Source organism: Oreochromis niloticus, linkage group LG10 (assembly GCF_001858045.2).
Source record: "Oreochromis niloticus isolate F11D_XX linkage group LG10, O_niloticus_UMD_NMBU, whole genome shotgun sequence".
Taxonomy (NCBI): Eukaryota; Metazoa; Chordata; class Actinopteri; order Cichliformes; family Cichlidae; genus Oreochromis; species Oreochromis niloticus.
The window spans coordinates 7,888,992-7,908,159 of record NC_031975.2 but is presented as its reverse complement, the minus strand read 5'-3'; the positions used below and the strand labels follow the sequence as shown (position 1 = coordinate 7,908,159).

At 38.3% G+C, this 19,168-nt stretch overlaps 1 protein-coding gene across 6 annotated transcripts in view; it reads right to left on the bottom strand.

The window, feature by feature from the left end:
* The window catches only part of robo1 (roundabout, axon guidance receptor, homolog 1 (Drosophila)), a 93,316-nt gene extending 78,945 nt beyond the window's left edge, over positions 1–14,371 (bottom strand). For 4 of the 6 annotated variants that reach the window (XM_025910931.1, XM_025910933.1, XM_025910932.1 and 1 more), the window contains exons 1-3: positions 9,634–9,685; positions 9,344–9,475; positions 7,880–7,966 (exon numbers count right to left, since the gene is read on the bottom strand). In XM_025910931.1, coding sequence (XP_025766716.1) covers positions 7,880–7,966; positions 9,344–9,475; positions 9,634–9,670 — 256 coding nt within the window. In that variant the 5' untranslated portion in view covers positions 9,671–9,685. Of the gene's footprint in view, positions 1–3,057; positions 3,884–7,879; positions 7,967–9,343; positions 9,476–9,633; positions 9,686–14,128 lie in introns of those variants that run through there. The other 2 variants (XM_025910935.1, XM_025910936.1) reach the window with 2 other exon arrangements.
* Between the last annotated feature and the right edge of the window lie 4,797 nt (positions 14,372–19,168).

The following is a 19,168-nucleotide window of genomic DNA, read 5'->3' as shown; positions in this document are numbered from 1 at the left end:
TTCTTTCCAACCAAATGAATGTCCACTGAAGCTTATAAGCTGCATTATTCCTAAGGAACATCACAATTTCAACCAACAAACAAAGGAATTCTTGGCTTACAAAGACATCCTATCAGCCCTATCATCCATAGCAAAGAAATCCTCATTAGTAGTGGGAGTCATCTCATCACTGTCACCATCGCAACGACTGTAGGGAGTCTTGTTAGCTTAGGGTCAGCTTCCCCTAGTTAAACCATTCTTGCTTGAGGTCTAGCACTGAGTAACAGGTGCTGGACGTTTTGTTTTGAGCCCCAGAAGTCAACCTATAGCATCCAGTGCCCGAAACAAAATGATAAGTATGGGTGATCTGTGACCTGCGTACAGCAAGCTCCAGGAGGCAGGCCAGATGTTTCAGCTAAACTACCCTCTGCAGGGTTGCTGTTCACAGCGATGATAAAATTGGGCTGTGTCCTGCTGGTCTCTGAGTCCCTCTTGTACTTAACAATCATACTGACTGAGAATATGTTTTTGCTATCAGTGAGCTAATCCACTGATAGTGCATGGATGAGAAGCTTTATAAAGGTAAGATGTCACCTCAGAGGATCTGGATATTTATTGCTAAAGGCTAAAGTAATGATCCTAGTGACAGTTAAGCTGGCAGTGTTTTAATAATGATCCTCGACTTAGTTTGAAAGCGCAGCTGTAAAACAGCCATCTTAATGAAGAACAACAGAATGGGCCGATCTTATATTTCCTGTAGTACCTTTTTATGCAGTCTTTGCAGACCTTTAAACAAAGCAGGTAGAATGGTGAGACAACAACACTCTGGGGACGCATAATTAAGATGTGCACATGGGAAGAAAAGGAAAAGGCCATCTCGACAAGAGCACGTGCTTTTTATGTGCATCATTTAGATTATTGAACATCATCCTTATTACCTGATTTATTACTTAAAATGACACCAATAGCTGAAGGTTTCTGTGTATGATCAAGTCACCAAGCATCCAGCTTGAAGATCTTTGCCATATTTAGGTGTGTTTATATTAAACACATTAGGAATGGGAAAAAGATGTAATCATTCTGATTGCAATTTGGACCATTTGCAAGAGAAATGGCAGCTATCTCAGGTATAAAGTCTCTATAATCAATCATAAGAGCATATTCTCATGGGTTCAAACTGTGGTATTGCATGTACTCTGCACCTAATAACCTCTTCCAACTCACTCGGTGACCATTTGTCAAAAAATCTGTCCACTGCATTAGTCAAAAGAGAATTAAGTAAATACTGTTAAATACTGTTATTAGTACTTGGCCTTCTACTAAGGGGTTAATTTCATCGCAGGGCTGTTCACATGAACCACACAGAAGTTATTATGTTCACTTTTAACTTCCTCTTGCCAGTTTGCTTCTTGTATCCTGACAAAAAAAAAGCATTGAGTAGGTGCCTATGGCTATAGATGATTATAGTTCAGAGACATTTTTTTTTTTTTTTTAAACTAGACGAGTGAGCCGTACTTCTCAAATCTCCCTGAAAACTCTTGGAATTATGCGGTTACCAAATTTGTCAGTGTGCAAATTTACAGACAACGTACTGGAAAATTGGTGTCACGCACATTTTAGTGCCCTTGGTGAAGAGGATGGGCAAGCTTTAGCATGTTTCCCCCTTTTTTTGACTGACCATTGAAATTTAAGAAAAGGGCAGGTTAAAAGCTGCATTATAGCCACGTTACTGCTGTGCGCTGTTTTTGCTTTCATTAAAGTGGTCTGGAAGACCATTTAGCACATATTCAGCGGTTTGGAAAGTGTGAAGTAAATACAACTTTTCGTATGTTTATTTTAAAGAATGTGATCCAAAAGTAAGGTTGTGTTTAAACCACACGTCTTTTCTCAAGTTATTTGAGCTGCTGTAAGCTTTGGAAGAATCACCTTGTGTGTCAAGGAAAGGAAGTTCTGCATCAGATAAAACCATCACTCAGTGTCAGACACTTACGAAAGCTCTAGTGCTGAAAACATAGCAGTTCTTTTGCAGCTTGTGGCCACTGTTAATGTTACTGACAGCTGCCTCTGCTTTACAGAGTGAACGAGTCTGGCGCCAGCAGAAGCATCATGGTTTCTTTAAAGGAAAAAATAAATAAATATATAAATAGTAAATGAAACAAATGTAATTTCATGTGTTATGAGTCTAAAGTGCATTCAAAAGTACACACGCACACATATTAAGGCTACATTTGCAAATATTTGGAAACGCGTGCTTTCAAATGGTCATTGTGGGTTATTTAGGATAGACTGAGCCAATCCATCAAATTACATATCACAATAAATTGCACAAAACACTCCAATAAATCCTTTCTTTCAGGTTATGCACCCCCAACCTCCACCTGTGACTTCACTGCTCAAGGTTAACATTGGTCGTTCAATAGACAAAAATAAAACTCTGTGGGTAATAATCAATGTGCATACTGGTAATCCAAAAGCTTTTCTCTTTTTTCAGTCTTTGTCTCAGATTTCTCCCAGTGAGAATGATGTTTAAAGATGGCTGGTGGCTGATTTCCCAACATGCAGTGCCTGAACATGAGAGGATATTGTGCAGAGCCTCTGTTCTTAAGTACACCCCTATATAATGAATTTAAAAGGGCGACAACCTACCACCAGCTAACTCCTCCTGCACTTAGTCATGCAAATGATCTCATGCGATTGCAAAACTGAGAGTTCTCACATAAACCTAACAGCAGCCCATGCATTCAGCTGTGAGCTCCAGTGAATTATAATAAGTGGTTTATAAAAAGTATTTCACTGGACAGCAGGGTCACCTCCAGCTCCTCCAGTCAGCACGCAGCATGGGTCAGGGGCCACACACTGGTACTGCAGTCTGCAGAGAGCAAAGGTGACCCAAATACCTGCGGGCTGCTGTTACAGATACAACTGAGAAAATCCATCATCTTCTTTCCCTTCACTTTTTGTTTCACCATCGCTACATTATTGCATATGCACGTGCCCATCGGGTATTATTTGGAAACTTTCTATCACTAGAACACAGGCTAAGGGGGGAAAAATGTTTAGGCAATAAGCAACTCATACCTGAAGAAATGTTTAGAAATACCAGCAGAAGGTAAACTCCTGTGAGATAAGCAGGCATCTCTAAGAGCAGCTGGAAACGGTGTTAATCCAGTGAGAATGCGTGTTCTTGTCTATTTCATCTAATTTTGGAAGTTCTACAGCAGAGCCAAAGACAGAGGGGGGATCGGGGTGGAGGGAGAGTTCCTGAGCTCCGCGGTAATACAGACAGTAATGTTCACAACTGCTCCTCGGACACTGAGTTTGTGTTTGAATCGAAGTTCGAATCAGTCGGAGACATCCTTACGGGTTATCCGACAAGTAGCCCTAATCCACTCAACGCCACTTGGATTTTCTCCACTCCCACTACCCAGCTCCTCACTTCCAAATGCCGCTAACTTCACGGAATTCATCTGGGATCAGATTTGTCCGACTTCGAAAGAAGATTTCCGCGGCTGAATGAAAAGAAAGGATCGAGAAGAAGAAGAAAAAAAGATCCGAAACGTCCACTTGCAGTCACTTTAATGGTTTAAAAATGTGTAGTGTTAGCCCGATTTAGTGGGACTGGCGCTGGTTGGATGAGGCGCCGTGCGTCTCTGCGCTCAGAGCTGGTCTGGCTTGCCTACCCAGTCACAGGCTTTTCTGTTGTGCAGAGGAGATTCCTGCGAATCAGGCACCATTTAACCGCATACGGATACACTGACAGCAAAAAGGCTCCAGTAGGCTTTGCATCGTGCTCAACTTTTAAAAAGATGAGGCTGAAGAAATCTAATATATGTTATAAAAACCAACGAAACATGGAATATTCAGTTTTAAAAAAATTAAATAGCAAAGTGTCACAAGATCAGGTAACACATCAGGCAACTCCAGCAACATCAGTCCAGTTTAATGAACGGCGGCAGCCTGCAGAGGACTACAGTAAACTCCAACTAAACCCTTTGTCAGCTGCCCATCATTACCCAATATTTTAAGAAGCACTTTTAGTCACATGCAGATTTCCCCCATCTAAAAGACACTCGATATTTTAAAGTGTGACTACTGTTGAAAGTGAACAAATGACCTTGATGAATGATTTATACTATTTTTATCCCACCATCAAGGAGAGAGACGTGCACTGTGTTCTTATTATATCCAAAAGGGACAGGCTCGGGCAACACACAAAGAACTGCTACAATCTTAATGAGCCGGTAAAGTGTGCCTTCATCTGTGAGGCTGAAGCGGCACTGTGCTTTTCAGGGAAATTGAAAAAATCGATCCAGATCGCACCCTCTGACCCCCACTCATACTCCTGTGAAATTAGATGATATTTTAAAGTGCGTTAGAAATGTAATATCTCGTGGATTGTGTCCTAATGTCACGTTGAAGTAATAACTGGACATCCTCAGTGATAATCCGATTAAAAAAATACTTTCTATCGATAAAGAAAATATATAAACTTGGCAGTTGGTCTAATTCTCTAACCTAGTGAACCAAAGAAATGTATTTGTGGTCTGAGCAGGTCAGGGCTCCCTCTGCTGGCTGCAAGAGTGCAGCACAGTCCATGGGAAGGATTGCTCCTGAGAAATTTAGCTTCTCCCTTAGAAATTTGGAAGTACATTAGTGATATTAAATGTAAACGTTGAATTCTGACTCTGTCACCCCAGATCAATACTAATGCAACAGGATTAAGTTCAGTATGTAACCCCCCCGTGTGTGTGCGTGTGTGTGTGTGTGTGTGTGTGTGTGTGTGTGTGTGTGAACCTTTCTGTGTTGACTGTCATATCTAATTTATTGATTGCCAAAGTCATTTAGAGACAAGCAGCTTTATAATTCAGCTTGCAAATAAAGAGCAATTTAAAAAATATAAAAACTTGAATGGTGTGTTTTGCTGTACTAAGTATTGCAGAAAGTAAAAATCACTAGTCATTAAAATGTGTTCAGAATTTGCAAATTAATGATGAGCCCTCCCATTAATCTCTTTGCTCTCTCTCTCCTACATATGCTGCTTTTATAGGTGGGTAAAAGTATTGGTATCGATAGTGGTAGTGGCAATATTAGCCCTGTAATTACTTGCATTGGATTGATACCAAAATTTGGAGTATGGCACAGCAATACCTTATTTGGTATTTCTCTGTATGCACAGAGGCTCCACCCACCTGCAGTTCAAATCTAAGAAAGCTGGCTTAAAAGGAGCTAAAATGGTTCGTTTCAGACAGAGATTTTAAAAAATAAATAGGGGTTATTTTGAACCGTGAATCATGCAAAGCCACTCTAGCAGAGTCTAAAAAACAGAAAAATAATAAACTTGGAAATGAGCACAATAGGTACCCCTCATTTTTTGCAATAAAAAGCGTGCATTTGAAAATTCCTCCACATATCTGACTGAAATTAGTAACAAAAACGGAAACAGTAATTATGCATTTAGGGCAAATGTGACCACCCCTCCCTACTCTCGTGCCACAGAAGTGGTAATCTTCAGTAGCTTCTGCTCTTTTAAGCCACATTTAGACTGAACAAAGTTTACTTACTCAGCCCTCCCTGCCCTCATGCCTCAAATCCTGTAATTGCCCATTGTGGACCTCTGGTGGCTCTGTCGAATGCATTCAGCTTTCCATGCCAAGACATCACAGCTGGTAAACAACCAGTAAAATATGGGAAATTACAGTCTCACTATGAGCTCTCGTCTGGCTTCATAAAACACACACTCACTGGCTTTCATTGTAAACACCTCTGATTCTCTGCCGCCTTCATGCATTTTCTACCTTTCTAAACCATTCATATAGTACTAAAAATAATTTTAACAACACAGTGATATTAAAAAAAATAATTGGACAGTGCTTCCATTATTCCTCCATTATTCACTTTTAATTATTTACTGCACATATTGCATTTTCCTTCTTATTTTCCCAAAGCGGGTCTCTGTTTGCTCACATTTCTTTCATTACTTGCACGTAAATATCATCCCTGCAATATGACTCTCTGGCAGCCCAGTTGGCTGAGACTACAAGGAAGAGCAGGCCTGTGATTGTATTGCAAGACATATCGTTTGGTGATGTAATAACTGCATCATTAGTCTCAATTCATTGCATTAATATAAATATACTGGCTGCAATCACAGTAGAGCTAAAGTACAACAAAAAGAAGATAACAGAGGTTCACCCATGCATCTTTTGTTTTATGCATGTGTGGCCTCTACATAACACCAGGTGCAGTGTGCACCGCTAAATGCAGAGTTTGTGAATTCTGTTGTGTATTTCACAACCCAAAGCACCAATATTTCCAGGAACAGATGGTATAAAATGAAAAAAAATGAACACAAAGACGTGCACGTCTTCACGACAACACAGCGCATAAAATGGCAAGGAATTCAAGGAGAGAGTGCCAAGTACTGAGACCTAATTTTATTTATTTATTTCACCCCAGAGTGGCTATCCAGTTGGTTCTCATCCAAGGGAGAAAATATCTCCAGTAAGCACAAAGCCAAATCCAGCCCTCTTCCCCCTCCAAAAAAAAATATTTACAAAAAAAATTAATAATTTGGAATCTCATCAGAGCAATAAACTTGGCCTTGATCGTCTGTTAGGCACTATCAACTGTTTTTATCCACTAAAGATGCAGACAGGTTTTAAAAGCTGTAACACACAAAATAAGATATTTCATGGGTTTTTTTGCACATACCAGTTGTGCATGTGACAAATCACCGCCATTAGCAGCTCCTTTTCACATATTTTACACATTACTAGCTGTAATTTTCATGCTGATTCACCGCTCTTTGCTCCTCATCTGACAGTTGGCTTTTTCATGTCTTGTTTGCATCATATTTGTCAAATGCCTTTCACTACAGTTGCTCAGGGTCATGCAAAGTACTGAGGCAAAATGAGAAGCGGCCCTTGCCTTCACATTTAACAACACAGTCAGAAAAGCTGACGCAACAGCCCTGCCTTCTGTTTTTCTCGGTCTTCCTCCAAACTGGCAAAGTGGCAGCTGCCCGGATGGTCTCATCATTCATTAAGACTTGAATATCTTTTCAACTTTGCGCCATCTCACAGTATTTTTTTTCTTTCCTTGCTGGTCTACTAAGATTTTAGATGTGAGAAAGGGCTCAAGAATTCCACTTTCACCCATTAGTGCCACATAAACTAACAATGGAAGCTCCACTTTTGATTTCATAATAGAAAAAGAAAACATCTTCATGGTGCCCATTATGGATTAGAAAAACATACTCACATAATTATTATGGCATGTCATTTTCTGCTTTGTCTTTAACTTAACTTTGCTTCAGAGGCTAGGAAGAGTGCTCAGCATATAAATCAGTTTATTGAGGGGGATTTTTTCATCTTCAGAAACCACAGAGACTGCAGAGACAGAAGAACACTTATATGTTTAGCTTTGTTCCACCACAGTATAGCCCCATGTCAAAGCCCTTACCATAAAATGTCAGAGCAAAGGGATAGAGGATTGAACTGTGTTGGCTTTGGACACAGGACTTGCGGTCGACAGCTGCTGAACTGGCATTAAATGGTATTAGAGTCTTTGTCAGCAAAAGGAAATGTGGTATTCTTCCTGGGAAATGGGATCAAAATTGTGTCTTTCAAAGGACAAATACAGAATCAGCACAACCTGGGGCAACACTTCACCGACAGCTTTGTTGAAGCTTATTTCAGACACTTCTTTGAAGCTGTTTTGCAAGATAAAACCAAAGCAAAAGCAACAAGATTAGTTTAACAACTACTGGCAATAGAGAACGCAATGAAAAGTAAATGCAGACTAGGAACATGCAAGCATAAAACCAAATTAATTCCAGCATTCTGCACACTGTAGTCACAACGACACGATGCTTTACGCAAAACTGATGAATAGATCATACCTTTATACCCCTGGTTGTTGCCTTGTTCGACTTCCTGTTCAGATGCGGGCGATTGGGTGATGACCTCATTGTTTCTTCTGTGTTTGTCTGTATTTGTTTGCATGGAAAAACAACAGCAAGCGTAAAACATACAGTATTGTTTGACATACATATTATATGTAATTTATATCTTCATGCCCTAAATGTATCCACAAACAGTAAACTACACTGAAAATTGTTGCAGAATGATTGTGCACACAGTAAGATAGTTTTTTTTTTTTTTTAACTGTAAATCAACTCTCAGTACCTAAAAGAACGAAGCATTTTTAACAAAGAAGTTTTATGAACTTCGGTTGACATTTTAGAAAAGGACTTAATGGTATTGAAATGATGACTGGGCTGGTTGAAGTGAATAAATAGATGAAGTTAAAAAGATGTTTCCCAGTAGATAAATACATTTTGCTTTGGAAGCACATTTTATAAATGCCAACCCTGTGAAGTGTATTCAAATTTAATCCTGCAGTAGCAGAAAAGAGCGTACAAGTTTTCCTAATGACTTAGTCACAAGAGGAATGTGATCTTTTATGTGTAAGCCGAAACTAAATCTAATGCAACATCAATTATGATATAAAAAATTTAGCTTGGTATGCAGTAAAACTTTTGTATAGCTTACTGACATTCATATATATGTATTATGACCTTAAACTGAGAATGAAACATTTCTCAAAATGTTTTAGGTACATTTCTGTGTTTGCAATAATGTGAGCAGTCATTCTATTCATATGCATATGTTCACATAGATCAACCTCAAGGTTTTCATTAATTTCCCCCAAGATCGTCCCAATCTTGGGGGGAAATTAATGGTGAGTGGTATGGGTGTGATATGCTGTGAAGTTTCAGATATTTTCTAAAAATCTACCACTAGAGGGTGCCACTGCCTAATCAATACACCAGAGCTGGGTGCAAGAAAATGGAACAGAGGCATAATGTTTGGGCTTTTATAGTTTCTATAAATACTTATAGTCCTTAAGTATTTAAGTTTTTTAAATGATGCCCATAAACGCCAATATATAAGAAAAGCTAAAGGTTTACATATCTGACAAGGAGATTTAGTCATTTGAAACTGAAATAAAAGAACAGAGCATCAAGCAAAATTACGAATTCCAATCTTTTTTACATAATAACTGGTAGAAGATAATCTCACTCAAAGACAACTCAAAGTGTATATAATTATGATCAGTGCGCTCAATTACAATGAAAGTTTGCATACACAGAGCAGCAATGCGCATTGTACAGTAAGGGAGGGTGTGCATTTCACTCCCACTGCACTTGAAAAAGACAAGAACAGATGCAAGTGATCTTTGTTTTCATGTTTTCATCCAGGAAAACATAAATGCACCTACAGGAGAAGTTCAAGTTAGTAAATCACAACAGTGCTAATATATTACTCTTCATCATTCTCACACCCACCTATGAAATTCTCACCTGATAAAAAGTCCATGCCACAGCCCTGCTGCAGGTTGTTCATACAAAGCAGGCCAATGAGAATGAATATTTGAATAACCAGCATAGTCCCAAAAGGCAAAGTGGGTCTTTGGGAAGACCTCGAAAAAGAAGCTAGGACAATAAGATAGGGGAAAAGAGTGTTAGCACATTTCAAATTTGGGACATCCTTTAGAAATAAATGGCTCAATATACTGTACATGTAGTTCCTTGTGTGCTTTATTGCTATTTTAAACCATCTTAAACTCCAAGAAAATGTAGGAAATTGTTACCACAGATATTCTTATTACAGTTCCAAAGTGAAATCATTCCTTCTCCATCATCTACCCTGCTGGCTAGTTTGTGCAGGCTTGTCTCTGTGTAAAAGTTCTGCAATAAAGAAAAAGAGGCAGACAGATGGACTTTGCTCTGAAATGCATCCAGAATACAGACAAACTTTGGGTCTGCCTGCCTCAGTCTGATCCAGTCCAACCTTAACAAGTGAATGCAGATTGGTGTGGTGTCTGTGCTGAATTTCTTTTCAAACCCCAACACACAAACGAGCCTCTAAATCTTAAAGACGCTCACTGTCTGTTTTGTGGAAAACTGAGTAGGAGTACGCTTTGTGCTGAAGTGCTCCATCAAAATTTCATGCACTCATACATATTCCAAGTCAAACACCATAGAAATATGGTCACGTTTACCTGCTGCATAGCCCATCCTAATGCTGCAAATACACATTTTTCACACACAAAGCGAGATGAAACAAACCATTACTCTCAAGTGAGTGTGGTGATGAGATACAATGACAGCTCCAGGCAAGGAAAAAAAAGAAATCAGTTCTACTGATCAGCCATCTGTGGTACAAAAAGCACTGCAACTCTTCCTAGCTGTCTGATGGACAGCCAGATTCCTGGGATGTCTTGGCACCCTGTGGCCATCAACTCCATGCACCACTTTAATTGTTCTGAGAATTACACACCAACAGCCAACACTGTGAATGTGCCAAAAACTTGAATGAAACGTGAATATTCTGTGCACATACCAATGAAAAGATATGGGTTTTGGTGTGTAAAGGGGGGGTATTTACAGTACTGTACTAGCTTAAGGTTCCGGGTTTGTTTGTGTCATTTGACAAAGTGTGAGTGTTTCATGAGATTCATGTGTGTACTATTAAAAACTGGATTGGTTTCATTTAGATATCTAAAATTGAACTCAGTTTTTAGAACCAAGAAAAACAAGTCAAGCTGGACTATTTGAAGACTGTAAATAATTGCTTACTTTAATAACTGATTGTGCTTCTGTACCAGTCAACTTGTAGATATGACAGTTGGAATATATAAAGGTATGAGAATTAATTACACCAGACTAAAATATCTCAGTGACTGATTGTACGATTATTCTGTTAGAAAGTTTGTAGAGATATTCACAGTCAGAAGAGCATGAATTCAGATGACTTTGTTTATAACTTTCTTTGACTTTGGTATAACTTTTCTTCTGATTCCACAATGCGGTTGGCTTTTTTTAAGCTCAGAGAAAAGATCAGGTGGGCCACCATGTATGTTTTCTGTAGATGAACAGTGGCGCAGCTTAGCCGACATTTCATCAAGACAACTGAATGACCAGTGGCAGGTTGAATTTCTCATTTTTCCAGAAACAAACTCGATATGAGCAGGCGTAGCCCCAGGAAAGAGGCAGGATGGATGGATGGATGGATATTAAAACAGTCTGGGGATCCTGTGACTTTTCCTTTGAGCATCATCAAGCAGCTGACACCTGTGATTTTTAAATATTTCAACAGCAGTTGGTGATACCTTAGAATCTCACCTTGCATGCAACACCATGGAGTAAAAATTAGCTTAACACACTGATTTAGTTATTAACCAACGGCTTGTAAATGTAATGTGTCTAAGGCTCAACTCTACATTGCTTAATACTAACTTGAAATGTTAAATGTGTAACCAAAAACGATCTAGCTTAAAACATCCCTGTTCCAATGAACTGTATTACAAACTGTTAGTTTTCTACAGTTGTTTTTTTTTCTTTTATCCAGTTAATAGTTATTCACAAAGTCTTGCAAGACACTATGTGCTCGACATATTTGTAGGTACTTCAAAACTATCCTGCTGTGATGGGTTCACTATTCTGCAAATCTAGTAAAGATGCTGATGTCTCAAAAAGCATGAGCCAGAAACAATAATATTGCATAGGAATAAAATATGAAATATGAATACCATTCATATTGAAATCTACTCCTAACATAATGAGTGAGGGAGATTTTTGCAGTGTACTGAATATTAAATGTGGGTGGTAATAATAACATTGCACTGTTTAGCTTTATCCAACATCTGTTGAAGAATACTGAAGGGAATGGTAGAAAGTGGATGTATAAATCAAAATGTAATTTTAAAATACGCCAGCGGAAGAAAAATATGAATCAACCAGAAAAGGCATATAGGGTTATGCATAATATGCTGAAAACTCCATAGGAAAAAAAATCACACCAAGAAATCTACAGTAAAATTAAAAAAAAAAGACAGAGAGAGAAAGTTGTATTATGTGAAGATTAAAAGTATCTGTAATCATCATAATAGTACAATTCTACTGTATGTGAGAAGCATTTCAATAGCTTGCATTCTACTTTGTGTGACGCTTTGATGCTGTGGATACAGCTCCACTTACAGCCAACACTTGCAGAGTTGCCCTTGCTGAAAGACAGTATCTGCTAGGCTCATCTGCACAGGCTTTGAGCTAATGGGAAGAGAGTGCAGTCCACAGGAGATGGAAGTGCTGATGTCCCCTTCCGTTTTCTGCCTATTGGGAAATAATCACGGCTCACCATCTAACATATTGTCAATAAGATGCTGCAGACTAGAACTCCCCCTATACCCTAGCAGAGAGATCGAATACTGTAGAGTGCACTGGACCGTGAACAAAATCACTTTTCAACACCTCCCCACATACACACGCTCCCATCTTTTCAACCTCCAAAAATTTAATCCCATGTCCTCATGGAGACAGAAACGTGCAGTGCAATATGCTGCCAAGTGTACCATGTCAAAAGGGAGAGTGTAGACACTTAGATACATAGAACGTCTGTCAAGAAACTATGGATACAAAATGCAAAGCAGACATATCCAATGCACCTTGCAGGAATCTACTGCATATGATTAATAAGTACTATGTAATTTTTACATGGTTTAACATCAAGCATATTTAAATCACTATGCACAGGTTGTGACGGTTGATCAGGACTTCTCCAGTGCAACAGCTCCAGGGTGCTAACTGAAAGCAGGGGGCACCACCAGGAAGTATGATTCACTGACAATTTTGGAGTCTAAATCAAGGCCACAGTGGGTGGTATGTAAAGGAAGAGGCTCACGCTATTGAGAAGGAGAGGCTCAGATATTTGATGTACACACAACACACATCCCACCTGCATATATTAGTGTCACTCAGGTAAAGTCATACATCACATTCTTTTACATTATACAGGGCTTAGTGTTTTCTCGGGGAAAAACTAAGGAGTTCTGGGGAGTTCTTATCAACGCTTGGCAGTTACTGGTGACATATTGCTGTGTCTTTTGGGGGAAATGGATGGTAGGGAGACTAATACAAGCTTTCATCACTGCCACTATAATGCATTAAGGGAGCTATCAGAGCAAGACAAAGGATATTAAAAGTATGAGAGGATATGTCTAGAGCTCCGTCAGGGTTCATAGTAACAAGTCACAGTCAGCTGAGTAGGCACTGTGGAGCAGGAACCACAGCAAGAAGATAACTGATGGTCCCACGGAGCAGCCTCAAAGGGCATGACCCCAGAGGATGAATTACCCTGCATGTCAGGACCAAGAGTTTTCATAGTTCAAGATGCTCTTGGCTTCTATTTACAAATAATTATTGAAATATGGGTTATTTCTGTGGATTTATTGGATTTGTAGCGGTGAAAATGTAATCAAGAATTTAGATTTTATCAAGAAAACAACAAATAAATTACAGCAACGAGTCTACTGCAGCAAACTGTACTTGATACAGCACAAACACAGATCAAGAGATTTCAAGGAAAATACATACACTAATTCCACTCAGTGTGACAACTGTTAATTTTCAGTGGGTAGTACAGCATGCTCATCAAAATTCTGTTTACCTTAATTTGGCTGGGAAAGTCATTTAAAAGCAACTTTAAAAATGCATATAAATAAACTAAAACTACCAAATTAAGAGAAGCTGTAATGTATGAGTTATTCTTTTGAATTCTAGCATAATTAAATTGCACACATTCACAGCCAAATGCATCTAGAACCACCAACAGATTTTTAGAACTGGAAATCAAAGGGGTTCTCTTAAAGGGCTGTTATGTCTTTTTAAAATTTGCATGGGTTATTTTTGGTCTGACACCGTTCAAATCCACTAGGATTACAGTATAGACTAACATTTTATTATCTAAGACCTAATAACAAAGGTGAAAACTTATGATTGAGCTATTATTAACCATGTGAACACTAAGTAGATTTCAAATTGTAGAATCATTCAATGATGATTTACTAATAATCAGAACAAATTTAAAGAATGAAAAAAGGTTAAGGTTTACAGGTACGCTATAGCATTGCTGCCTACATGAACAACTTTCAGCACTACAGCACGTGGACAGTGTCTGTGCGTGTAAGTCTAAATTAATTGAAAAAGGATTCAGCTGCCTTTGAAGCCACCTATGCCAAAAAACTGCACTAACAGCAGCAATATTACTAAGCAATAAGTAATATGAATGAGTACAACTTTACAACTTACCCCTCCAGGTTATTCCTCAAGTATTACTGGTCCATTTTTCCCAGTGAAGCCAAATCTCTGCCACTGTGTGTTGTTGAGGCATGCAAGTAGCCCACAATGAAAGCAGAAAGAGAAAGAAAAAGAGGCTACATTTTAGACCTGTGTAAAAAAAATTTAAAAAAAGGTGGTGGTGGAGGTGGTGGGGGTTAAAAGAGGGAGCCTATGCTGGAGGAAGAGCCTAAATAATCCATCTGTGATCTGGGAGACGCTATCAGATGGGGTGAATACAAATCACAGACCTACCTCTGCAGCAACCTAGGTCCAATATCCTCAGGGTCCTAAGGCTACACTCTAACAGTTTATTCTTACAGATGAGGACTAACACCCCACACATTCAAGGACATTAGAAACTGTTCAACTACAACAAAATAATATTTTTGGTCTTATTTTCTGAGATTATTAAAAAGAGAAGGAAATATATTCTTGTATTCAGAAATACCAGTGCTTTATTTTGGACTCAACTCTAAATGAATGTGCATTTTATTAATTTTACTGCATCTGTGCTCAACACCACCCTCTCATTTCTTACAAAAACGATTATATCGCAACTGTTTATGTATAGCAAAAAGCTCTGTCATCTTGGATGATTTGGCACAATTTGGAAACTAGTGCATTTGTGTATACCTGTTCGATAAAGATGCAGAGTTTAAGATACCTGCAAAGAACCATTGTGTGTTGTTGCAATGTGGAGAAACAGCCTTGCTTTGTGGCTCACAATCTGCAAAAAGTATCCCACAGGGTATCCACGTTTACCTGCAGCAAAACCAGCCTGCGTCTCTTGCTGGTGCTCTCAGTGAGTGAAATTGAAATGCTTTTCACCCGTTTAATTTTTCTTCTTTCTCATTTCTATTCAGCTATACACATTCAGGGTGGTGGTTCGAACCTGAAGATGCATAGGTCACAAGGCAGGAAAATATCCAATTCATCATAGAGATAACAAAGACAAACACATTCTCACCTATAGAAATTTTAGAGGTTTTGAGGCCACCTGATTCGCATGACTATTAAGCACTGCTCTTTTCTATTGTCTCCCACCATACACTTCTGTGTGATTTTCATTTTTCAGAAACACATCACCTGTGCAGCAGCAGCAACTGGCTTTATGTAATTTTAATGAGGGCAATGTCGACTGATGAATGCATCTTCTTGTGTGAAATGATGTTGTTTAACAAAAGAAATTGATCCGCAGGATTATTGAACAGCTATGTGTCATACAGGATTCAACAACAGTAAATCAGCAGGATTAAGCCAACCTGTGCAATGCACTGTAGATTCAAGTACACACCACATATAATAACAGCTTTTAAGTGCTCTTACAAAAAAAGATGGGGAACCGTACATAGTCTGATGCTGCAATGAAGGAATGTCATGGCATGTGACCCAAAGCCTTTTTCTTTTCAACTGCACTCTTATCATCAGCACTTTTATCGAAATCCTTCATCTAACTCAGCAGTGCAGCTTTGAATTAACCTCAAGTCAATATCACGGTCATCGATCTAACAGGAGCAGACCTGTGAGTGTGACAGTGGAAAGATAATCAAAAGGAAACATGGCCGTATCTGGCAGGAATGCTTCTTCGGTGATTAGAATGGCCAGGCTGCTTGCAGTTTGAACCCGAGGTGGAATCAACAAAAGACAGACTGTGTGGAGAAGCTGATCATAGAGCAAAATTATATTTGTATTTTGAAGAATGCAAATGACTGCCACACCCCTGTTTATGTATATGAAGTGTTCGGCTGATAAAAATGAACACAATCTGGTGTTTGAGCTCCTTATCATCTTTATAATATCTATCATTCTTGTTATTGTTTTTGATATCACTCATTATCGTAAACTTCTAGCCCTTACCTGACAGAGCTGCGTGTGCCGATGCAAATGTTCAATGCACTCAGATCAGACATTAAATCATTGTTAACCCGACAGCTTTATGGTACAAAGTCTGTGCGATGTAGAGTTGTTGATACCTATGTGAGAGGTATTTATATAATGCAGTATTTTGTGGTAATGATAAAGCAAGTTCTTGTGTGAAAGCAGCAATAGCTACACAAATTACTTTGAAGAGAAAAAGGTGCATTGTTCCAGAAAAAGCCATATGTTGTGAATGAAATTCTGTAAGACCAGTAAGACTTGCATTTTGTTCGATCTAAGTTATTTATTTAAAGCTATTATTAAATGAAGGAAACAGCTAATGGGAATGCTAATGAAATTTGTATCTGCATTAGCTGTGTGGTAGTGCATTTCATTTGCATTTGCAGACACAGATGAAATGCGCCACCGCGTATTTCTCACAGCAGAAGCGTAACCTCCTAGAATCTCAAATTCATTTAAATTCTCAGTATCAAGTTCCATGAGGTTAGTCACACAGGAATGATGAAGAATTATATCAACATTTGTGAAATTTGGCAACAGGCTTTTTCCTGAAGGGCTTGGGAAACATGTTGACACTTGGTCCTGGCCTTTTTGGCATCTTTCATTCTTAATTATTGTTTTGTCTTTCCTTCACTGAGTTTTTTTTTTTTCTTCATTGTGAACGTGTCACATAGACAAAGCATACGTTTAAGGTCTAGCAGTGTCTACATTATCTATTTACTTACCTTGGACAACTTGTACTTATACTACAATGTGATGTGTAAATACATTTCTTCAGTAAGATTGCTCACATACTTTCAAATTCAGTTTAACTGTGATTTGCTCATATCAAATAATGACCAATGACTATATTAGCATACATTTATATGGTAATATTTGAGTCCTTTTTCCTTTACCCTCTTTGGTTGGCCTGACTGACACTTTAGTATCTACTCTGTGTGAAAACCAAAAGAAAAAAAAGAAGCTATTTTTATGGATGGACTATTATACAAGAGCTGCACAGGGAATCTGTGAGAATGCAATCCAGGTGTCATTGCCCCTTGGTAATCTCTCTCGTCTTCAGGAATTCATTTTCTCAGCAGCTTCACTTGAAAATGACATTCTGACACCATTTACATGGAAATCACTTTGCCTCTTCATCTGTAATAGTGGTCTGTGCGCAGACAGGACCTCTCTGAGGGCTGGACTATTAATGGACATAAACAAGGAAGGAAGGGAAGAAAGAAAGAAAGAAAGAAAGAAAGAAAGAAAGAAAGAAAGAAAGAAAGAACGAAAAAGAAGAAAGAAAGTTGGATGCATACTAAAACCTGGGGTTTTCTGGGTTAAAGTCAAGGTCAAAGCTTTAGGTATTAAGGGATAAAGCAGCAGTAGAGACTCTGAGAGAAAGCATAATGTGGGAAATTCCTTTTTCTCCACTTAAACCTGGATCCTCTCATTCCCCTTCTCTCTCTCTCGCATGCACAGACACACATATGCAGACACGAATACACACCCACATTAAAAAGAGACATAAAGATTTCCCCCTAAAGCGCAAACATCCACCACAAAGCTCACATCTAAGCACTTGTTGAAAATGCATATAGTGTATGTTTCAGTGCCTTCTTAGATTGCAGTAAGACATGTTTGAATGCAAGATTTTTTTTCCTTTCTTGTTTGTATCAAATATTTTTCTATGATCATATCACAAATTAAGCCAATATTTTAAAATGTCAATATTTTTTTTAAAAAAGGCCTGTGAAGTGGGATAAGAGTAAAACATCTGACACATCTCTCAGGCTCCAGAAAGCCACAAAGCCAGCATATTGTATGCTTCTCCATGCTTGCTGCAAAACTGCTGCATACATGCACAGTAGCACCTGTGACCTCAAACTTGAATGTTTGCTTAGACATTCACATTAAATATGCACTACAGCCAGAGTCAATGATGAGATTACCAAATCATAAATAACTGTGTATCTGGTTTACTTGTAGCAAGACAGGGAATGTGGAAGCACCTTTTATATGAAGAACAACAAAACCATGATAAAGTTCTACCATGACACATAAGATCAAATATTTTCTTTTCTAATATTAAATGAAAGTATACATTATATGCTTTGAATATCTTTGAATATGAGAGAAAAGGTTAAAAAAATAGTTCATTTGGCTGGATTAACACTGCCTCCACCTGGCATTACTGTAACACTACTCAAAGAGCTCATAAAGTCACCCCAGCTTTGGAGTGAGAAGACCTACACTTTGTACATTATTTCATGTGGTGTGTTTTAATGAAATGTGTGGTTTTATTTTACAACATGATCAATCTCCATTGCCAGGAAAGACTAAGTGCTAAGCAAGAAACGAGCATTATGCCAGTAAATGTCTACTACAAATGACCAAAATTATAATACTATCAACAAACACTCGAAGTAATAAGCTCTCTGTAAAAAGCATCTCAACAGTGGGTTTTTACATTAATGTTTTTCATTACCCAAGCAATGAAAAAAAAAAGCTTATAGAGTTAACAAGACCAGCACACACCTCCACACTATCTGGAATGTGGTGGAGATTTCTGTCCAGCAGTTTATGTGGGCACAACCATTGTTTCTCTTAGCACAACTTATACACAATGCTAGGATACTGGAACAACTGCCAGCTTAGTTATGATAAATTTGTGTAATTTGGGGTAATTGAGTATGAAGGGAAAATAACTAAATCAGTCAATGAAAACACGGTTAAATTCAGTTTCCATTACATTTTCAGTTTTCAATACATTTCCAAATCATAAGAACAGTCGACTAAAGGTGCTTTATATTTATAATTTATAATTTTTAATCCTACAACTGTTTATAACTTGCATAGTTCACATTTCTGTATAACTGTATATCTCAGATTTCTGTATAGTTTTTATTTCATATTTATATCCTGTTCATAGCCTGTACATAGCTTGTACTCACTACAGCCTGTACATACTTATAGTTATAGAATATTCATAACATACTTCACACCGTGTACATTATAACATACCATAATAGACCCATTTCTGTAATATACTTACACATCTATATTATTGCTAATATATATTGTAATATATCTATATCACGGCTAAAGCACTTCTGGATGGATGCAAACTGCATTTCGTTGCCCTGTACC